The 9,174-nt window shown below is 39.2% G+C and overlaps 1 protein-coding gene across 1 annotated transcript; it reads right to left on the bottom strand.

Annotated features, from left to right (window-relative positions):
- Nucleotides 1-5,043: 5,043 nt before the first annotated feature.
- Nucleotides 5,044-7,604, bottom strand: LOC140761051 (transcription termination factor MTERF8, chloroplastic). The gene has a single exon (XM_073098229.1). The coding sequence runs from the start codon at nt 7,571-7,573 to the stop codon at nt 6,086-6,088; it is 1,488 nt and encodes a 495-aa protein (XP_072954330.1). The 5' UTR covers nt 7,574-7,604; the 3' UTR covers nt 5,044-6,085.
- Nucleotides 7,605-9,174: the final 1,570 nt, after the last annotated feature.

The raw sequence follows: 9,174 nt of genomic DNA, 5'->3' as shown, positions 1-9,174 counted from the left end.
AATTATGATTTAGTGCGGATGATGGTGGTGGTGACGGATAGAGTGGATGGTAGGGTTATGGATGATAATGGAGATGGGGGTGGATAGTGGATGACGTTAAGAATAGAGATGAAGGGAAAGAAGTGGTCGAGATTCCAAAGAACAGAGAGGACTTGACAGACGAGGAAGATTAGAAATTAAGAGAGACCTAACCAATGGTAGAGGAGATAGGTTGGTGAAGAGAGAGGAGGGAGATTAGGATAGAAAGAATAGAGAGAAGATAAGAGGCAAGAAATTGATAATCCAATAGCATAATGATTTTGGCTGCCATCCACACCTTTATAGAGGCTAGCCAACTAGCCAAAATACAATTATTAACCCTAATTCTAGAAGATTCCCGTCGATCACATTCGAACACGCTCGATCGCATTCGAACGCACAAAAGACGTTCTCTGTATGTGCGAATGCAATGCAGGCATTCAAACGCGGCGTTCAAACACGCTTGACTGCGTTCGTACACACATTTTGCGTTTTCTATTTTTGCGAACCTGATGAAGGCATTCGTAAGGGCGTTCGAACGCGACCCATTCCGTATTCGAATACAACCTACAGAAATTTTATTTTAACGAAAATAAACAACTAATGGAATAAGAAAAAATCTTAACTAAATGTATCAGCCCACCATGCTTCCGCCACTTTATCCTCAAGGTGAAAAGTCAAGGAAATGCTCTAAAATATTAGTCTCTAACTCCCAAGTCGTCTCATTGGATGGCTTGCCAAGCCACTCGACTAGAATCTCTATCTCTAATCTAGTATCATGTCGTCGTTTACACTTAGCAGGTACATAAACTAGCTCTATGATCTCTATCTCCTCCAATGGCTCCGATAGAATTGATCTAACGACCTCATGATCTCTAATCTGCTCCCTCAGCAATGAAACATAGAAGACAGGATGCACTCTCTACCACTTCGGCAGCTCCAATCGATATGCAGTCGGACCAATACGCTTTAACACCCGAAATGGACCGAAGTAACAATATATTAACTTTTGGTTTCGCATTGGACACAAGGTCACCTATCGATACGATTGCACCATCACAAACACCCAATTGCCAATGTCGAACTCCTTCTCCGTATGACTGTGATCATAAACTTGCTTCACGTAGTTTTTAGCAAGTTTAAGATGGGCATGTGACATCCTCAATATGGCGTCTCAATCCATCAAAGCTAAGTCCACTTCTATTTAATATGCAGATACCACTAGATCATAAGCGTGTAATGTCGGAGTCGTGTGCCCATACACCACCTCAAATATAGTCATGTCAATGCTACTGTGGTAGGCAGTGTTATAAGACCACTCCGCCTACAGTAAAAACTCTAATCATTGTCTCGGCATATCTACAACAAAGCTCCTCAAGTACTGCTCATTGCCTCAATTGACCACCTCGTTTTGGCCATCCGACTATGGATAGTAAGCCGAACTGAAATTCAATCGAGTCCCCTACAATCTAAAAAATTCCATCCAAAAGTCTCTCATAAATATACGATCATGATCCGAGACAATCGTGCGTGGCATACCATATAACTGTAACAACCCAGAAAATAAATAAATAAATAATAATAATAATAATAATAATAAATGTAATAACCTCAAAAATTAAATAAAATAATAATAATAATAATAATAATAATGTATAAAATAAATAAATAAATAAATAAGAGACAAAAAGAAAGAAAGAAAATAATAATAAAATAAATCAAGTTTAAATAATAAAAATAAAAATAAAAGTTTTTGGGCACAATGTGGCCGGCCACAGCCGGCCTCGTGCCCAAGCAAGCTGCTCACGTAGCTTGCATGGTGAGGCACCACGCGCCCACTGCCGCTGCCGCAGCCAACCGGCTGCGGCCAGCTGGCGCGGTGGGCCCCGTCGCCGCCGGAGCCTCCCTCCCTACCGCCTCTATATATATATATATTTCTTCTCCCCACTCTCTCTCTTTCGGTCTTTCTCTCTCTCCTCCTCCTCCCCTCAAACTCTCTCTCTCTCTCTCTCTTTTTTCCTCGTGCTGCCGCCGGCCTGCCATCACCGGGGTAGGTTTCACTTTCCCCCCCCCCCCCCCCCCCCCTCTCTCTCTCTCTCTCTATCTATCTATCTATCTATCTATCTATCTATCTATCTAGCTCTCTTTCTCTTGCCCTTGGGCTTGGGCTCATCAGAGCCGAGCCGCCGGCGAGAAGCCAGCCGCTGGATGGCCACCAGCGGCCGGTGCCCTCCCCGTCGACCCGGGTCCGCAAACCCCCCTCCCTCATCTTCTCTCTTTCTTCTCTTCCTCTTCTCTTCTTCTTCTTTCTTCTTCTTCTTTCTTCTTCCTTCTTATTTCTTCTTTCTTCTTCCCATCTCCTTTCTTCTCTCTCAGCTCTCCTCCTCTTTTTGCACAGTACTAGGCTCAGCACAGCACTATTGGAGAGCATTGGTGGCATTATAAATTTATTTGTTTTATTTTAATTTTGTTTATTTATTTAGTTAGGTATTGCTCTCGTAATTTATGTAGATAACTTATTTAGACATTAATTATTTTAATAATAATGTATATTCCTCAACATGATGATTATTAATTATAATTACTAATTAGTGTAATTAATGATTAACTAGGTTATAAACTACTATGCATAAATATAGGTAATACTTATATTTATTTAATTATGTATTTATATTTCTATTAGACTAATAGATAGTGTTGTAAATTATAATTATTAGATTTATGTAGTGATATTCATAATATATGCATTTTAAGTAATATTAATAATTTATTATATACAATCGTGTGTAGAATAAGATAATAGTCTTATTAATTATTTATTTATTTTGCATGATTAAGTAAATACTATATAACTTCTGATTAATCAAGATAGAGTAAGAATTATAAAATTTATTATAAAATAGATCTTGTCTATTCGTATATCTTATTTATAATTATTCAGCTTTTATTCTATAATTACATATCTAGAATATTTTAAATAAAAGAAACAAACTTTTCTCCTTATGTTATAACTAGCGTTTTAGGATAATAATATAATTATAGCGTTTGAATCGTATCTATAATATAAATATAATTATGTAATCAAAAATAAAAAATAAGTGATTCTAAACCTAATAAACATTTATATTTTACTTGAATTAATTCTAATTAGATAAATGACTAACTTCAGAGAATGCGTTAAGGCTGTTCGAATGCATGCATAGGCATTCGCAAATACAGAAAATATTTTTTTGATGTTCAAACGCACCCTGCATGTATTTACAGCATGTTCACACATATAGAGAAGTGTACTTGTGTGTTCGAACTCAACCAATAAAAACAAGTCATTGCGTTCGAATGAACTTGGGCTCGTTCGAACGCACCTGAGAATAAGTCATTCCGTTTGAACGCACTTGGACTACGTTCGAACACACCTGCGTAATATGCAACTTCTGGACTTCGTGAGTTCTGATATGACTTAGATTTGGCTCTATCTTGGTAATATATATAAGCATTGTGATGTCCTAACTCTAAGGTGATTGGTGAATGTAATTGAAAGAGAGTTCTTGAGGCTACATCGTTTCTTCTACCAACAAGATCCGTCTCTTCTACATCGCATCAAGTTTTCGTCTTAAAGATCATCTAGACGAAAGGGCAATCTCGAGGACTACTAAGATTGGAGATCAATCACGGGAAATGGTGAATCGTGGGTTCTAGCAAGCGAGACTGAGAAAAACAAAGTTGTAGGGATCAATAATTTAATTAAAAAAAGATTAAAAAATACCCTAAACTCTAGTAAGGATATGTTTATATTTAATGTTTAAATTTTATTGGTTAGTATTCCAAAAGATATCTATGAAAACAAAAGATTTTAAAAGGTATATATGTAAAAAAAAAACCATGTGTTTTAAAGGGTATACATATAAATATCAACTTTTGAAAGGTAAATTTGAAAAAATTCCAATTCCTCCAAATCTTTGTCAATACTTTCACTCCTCATCTTCTTCCAATTATTTATTTATTCTCCTTCCTCTCAAATTCATAATTTCTCTCTTAGTTCTCTCTGATTCCCTTTCCCACATTTCTTTCACTCAAACTAAACCAAATCCCAAGTTATATCGTGATATTACTTCAAGTTTATCTTCTTCCTTTCAATCTCTTCCAATATTTCTATTTTCTAATCTCTGTCAAACTATCTCCATTTTTCTTGCCGCCCAAATGTGCATAAAAATAAAGGATAATTTTGCAAAATCAAATTTTTCGTAATCTCCTATAGAGATTATGATAGCTCAAGGAGCCTTAATGTCACAGTTTTTTATTTCTTTATGGGATATAACTAATACTGGATAATAGTTCAAGGAGTCTAGATATAATTTAGCTGCCAGCTTATAAATTATTCTATAGAAATGACGATTTGATATCAAAAGTTTGGATTATCTCTTTAATAGGCAAAATGATTCCCAATCCCAAATGGAGGCTAGATGTTCTCGGGGAAGTGGCGGCGGAAGTTTCTACCTCCTACAAGGCTACAACCCATGCTCCTTGGGAACCTCTCATCAACTATTTTTCTTAGAGAAATTGTATTCCCCTCAAAGAAAATTCATTCCTCCAGATGTTCTTTCTGCTAGCATGGTTTACTTCAATTATCTCCTAGTTTGTTTTTTTTTTTTTTTTTTTTTTTTTTACATTAACTTTTCTTTAGGAGATAGCAACAATATAAATTTCTAGGACACAGATGGATATAAAAGCCTATCTAAACTTCATATAATGCGACTTCTACCTCAAAAAACATATTTGTTGCTTAGTGCTTCAACATTGAAGGTTTTTCTTATTAGTGAATTCAATTTAATTGGCGAGAAGAACTTCTATAGCTGAGGAGATTTTCTAGCAAGAATTCTTTTACAACCAACAGCCTCTACAGATTCCTAAATTTAGGGGGTACTATCTCTCCATTTGCTTCTACAATCTGAAAGCTGAATCTTTCGACGAATGCGAGACTTTCCCATTTTTCTCAATAATAGAAGAATAAAGAAATAAAAGGTTTGTTAAGCTAGCATTGACTTTAAATTATTCAACTGAAAACCTGATCTAAGTGAAGCTTGTGTTACCTAACAATGATAGCATTCATCCCTCCTAGTTTGACATACACATTGTAGATACAGTAACTGGACATTCAAGGAGCTTTGCACAGAGTTGATGATTGTAATAACCTATCATGCCTATAAGACAATTACTTGAAAACTACTGATTCGATAAATATGTAACTCAGACACTTACAAGTTGTAGAGTAGATGTCTCCTCTGCCAAACGCCAATTCGGATTCCCCATGCTTTTTTCCTACTGTGAATACACTAATGAACGGAATGATCATTGACAGTTTTCATCTTAGCTGAACAATGAGAAATAGAGCTGATGGCACATTGAGGATATTTTGATCCTCGCTCTGTAAAGAAATGCTAGCTGTTACACATGCCAGGCTTTCTCTCTCTGCATAAGCTATCAAGCATATGTTAAATCTGTTTCCCAGAGGTAAATGAGATAAGCGGCGCCTCAAGAAGCTACTTGGAAGCTGAATGGAGAAACTGGTTGCAGCAATACCACCTCAAATGCAGAATGGACAAAGTCGTGACAATCGACTACAAGCATAATGATGTAGACTACAAAGAAAATGAGGTGAACAGAACCATGATTCAGAATCTTCTTCTTACAACTCAGATCCATGTGGCGTGGCAGTGGCAGCTATGACGTTGAACGACAGATAAAACTTGAATTCTTTCTGCGAATCTAGTGATTGATTCCACAATAAAAATGTTCTTGATCAGTCATTTTCTCCAAGATATTGAAGATACCTGTCCGAGAAAATCCTTTTTCATAATTTCTGATGCAGACCATTCTGAACTTCAAAAGGGTGGTAGCCTAAGTGGTTTCCTAACAGAAGAATGTAGGTTCCTTCAAAAGAGGTAATCTGCATCAAAATAAATACATTAACACAATCTATGCAATGTTATGATAGATCATCGATCCATCAATTGCACTGTTGTTCAAAATTCAAAGTACTTTCTATTCCCTTCTTCTTCCTCTCAGTGAATCACAATTCACAACTGGACTCGGCATCAGTGGAGCTTTTCTTCAAGTAAAATCTATCTGAAGAGACACTTAACAGCTTATTGAGAGACATCCCTTTCCCTCTAATGTCTTTCTTCATCTCATACCGATACTTGATCCGCTTATCCAAATTGTACCCAAGAAAGGCCGGGAACATCAAGAGCTCTCCTACCTCCCTATCCATCCCCTCAATCAGAAATTCCATCTTCTTCCGCAATGACTCATGGTTGTACTGCAGGACCTGCGGATGCTTCTTGCTCATTGACAACACATCCTCGCATGATAAACCAAAGCTGAAAAATAGTACTACCACCATCTGCATATTCTCACAGCTTGTCCGTGTTGTAGCTCCAACAGCAAATGCTAGATCTTTGGTTCGATGTTTGTACCCAATCTTGACTAGAAAAGCCAACTTCTTGGATAGGTTCTCCTCGAATGAAAGACTGAGAAAAAGAGGAGCTTTGACCAAGAACTTGAAGACATCCTCTGCGTCAAGCCCACATTGCTTGAGAAACTCAACCCGGGGTTTCAATTTCCTCTCTTTGCTAACACTGAACACATTTGGGTAAACTGCTGCTATCTTGAAAAGCTCCTCGCCAGCCAGCCCGACGGATGTCCAGAACTCTAAATGGGACTCAAAATGCTCAACGGTGTACGACAAGATTGCTGGGAGTTTACGAATCAATGCTGCAGTGGCCTCCTCATTCCCGTTACTGAGGTCAATAAGGAACTCGACTCGGGGAATCAATTGACTTTCCAAATCCAGATTCAGAAGACTGGGGCGGCGAATGATGATCTCTGGCCATCCAAATCTTTTCAAATAGAGAATCAACTTCTCTAATTGCCTCACAGGCATTTCAACAAAAACCTTACGGACATCCACATTGTTGACCACATTAACCAACTTCTCGCGCGGCACCTCGTGATCTAAGAGGAGTGTAACCCTAGAGGCGAAGCAAGAAAGGGTTTGAACACTTGCGGCGAGTAGAAGACGCTCGATCTTCGCAGGTTTGAGGCCGGCGAGATCTTCTTGGACGAACTCGAGAAAATGGTCCATCTCCCAGGAGACGAGGAGATCGAGGCGGCGAAGGACGACGCGGCGGAGGGAGACGGCGGCAAGTCCAGTGGATTGCAGAGTTTTGATGCGGCGAAGGAGGGACTCTTGGGAGGAGACATCGAGACTGGGAAGCTTTTGGGTAAAAGCTTCGGCTTCTCTCTCATCGAGGTTGAGTTCACGGTTGAGGAGGAGTTCTAAAGGGGGAATAGAGGTGGTGTTTGCTGCAGACGGAGTGATGGGTGCTCGACGGCGGCGACCGCGGCAGCAGAGTGGGGTGAGATGGAGGAGGTTTTGGTTGGAGTAAAGGGGTGAGGACGAAATCCAATGGCGAGTAGAGGAAGGTGGTGGTGGTGGTAATGGTGGGGTTAGGGTTTTGGTGGGAGTGAAGGAAGGAGGTAAGGAGATGGAAGCCATGAGAGAGAGAGAGAGAGAGAGAGAGAGAGAGAGAGAGAGAGAGTTGGGACGCTAATTAATTCACTGCAGGGGAGATCCTGCATTTGGCATTTGATTGGCTGTAACCTGTAACTTCTCTTGAAGCCAATAAACCTCCAGTAGCAAGTACTTTCTTTATGATTAAGGAGAATATGAGTTCGACTCTGATTCTAAATAATATTATGGAGAAATTATTTTATGGTTTGATGGCTTGACTCAATTCGATTTATGGCTCGGTAGTGTGATTAGTTTGGAGGAACAGCTCGGCGACGCAATAACTTAGAGCAGGTCTCGACAGCATTTTGTTCGAAGCAATTGTTTGACCACCCATATTGCTTGAAGCCTAGACTGTGCAGCTAAAAACTCGGTATGGCTTAAATGCCTCTGTATCTAGGGAGGGTTGGTTCTTTGTCCAACCCATATCTAACCTTCGGGCTCATGAATGATCAAGAAAATAAAATTCTAACATAGCTGATGATCAATGCTTACAAGAATTAACACGATTAGCATCCACTCTTCGTGCTTAGGTGAGCCTCCATTATCGAGTAAAAAGAAATTCTGCTGACATCCTTCTCCTGCATCCAGACTCGACGGCAACTAGATGGAAGAGGAAGGACGAACACCACCGATGCTGGTAGAAAGAGAAGATGTGTCGCTTCGGAGAGCCTCGTCCTCCAAATCTACTAAAGCTAAGCAAGCTGAGAGGAGGACCTGGGCAAAAGTAGCAGCAGGAAATCAATGGAGCCTCGGCCTAGAAGGACATATTTCGGAAGACATTCTAGCGAAGATAAAAGCCCAGATTGATGACTACATCATCCTAGAGCCAAAGGTGCTGCAAGCATGCCGGGATAGATGGCAACTCACCTTGTTTGGCCAGTTTCTTGGTAGTGGCATCCCCCTAGCTCGACTCAAATACATCCTACTTAAACTATGGAATGGGATTGATGGTTTCTCGTTGTCCGACATGAATAAGGGATTCTATATCTCCAAGTTTGAAAGAGAGGCGGACTTAGCCTATATTGTAACGCCTCTGACCGACATGGTCACATGCACACCACGCGCCCACACGGGCATGCGCGACGCACGTGACAAGACAGGAGGGGCCGATCACGCACAGATACACCCCTGTGCTCACATATTCAATCACAAAATAAATTATGACATCATCAAGTTAAACATGTTTAAGTTATTCATATCTAAATCCATAACAACCATATTAGACAGCTACATAATCTGGCAGGGCCCTCACAGGCCATGATAAACTATCAAGATATAACTAAAATAACTAATATAAAAATACACTATAATTCGACCTGTATTATACAGATCATCGTCTATACAATGGAGTCCAAATATTAAATATTGGTACAACTCAACATCTAGATAAACTATCTTCTATACCATCTCACGTCTATAGCTCACCTCATTTTTTCTCTAAAATATCTTCTTAGGATACCTCAAGTCGCTATCACATACCATATATCTGAGGGGTTAGAAAATAATTAAAGAGAGTCATGAGTTAATAGCTTAGTGAATAGATTTTATCCTGAATCAATGATGTCAAAGTAAGAGTAAATTATGTA

Source organism: Typha angustifolia, chromosome 6 (genome assembly GCF_048772165.1).
Source record: "Typha angustifolia cultivar Huaian chromosome 6, ASM4877216v1, whole genome shotgun sequence".
NCBI classification, from domain to species: Eukaryota; Viridiplantae; Streptophyta; class Magnoliopsida; order Poales; family Typhaceae; genus Typha; species Typha angustifolia.
Note: the sequence above shows the minus strand (reverse complement) of the source record. Positions and strands in the feature narration are given on the sequence as shown.

Coding starts and splice junctions, on each gene's coding strand:
- LOC140761051 (XM_073098229.1), bottom strand. CDS start 7,573: ATGGCTTCCATCTCCTTACCTCCTTCCTTCACTCCCACCAAAACCCTA.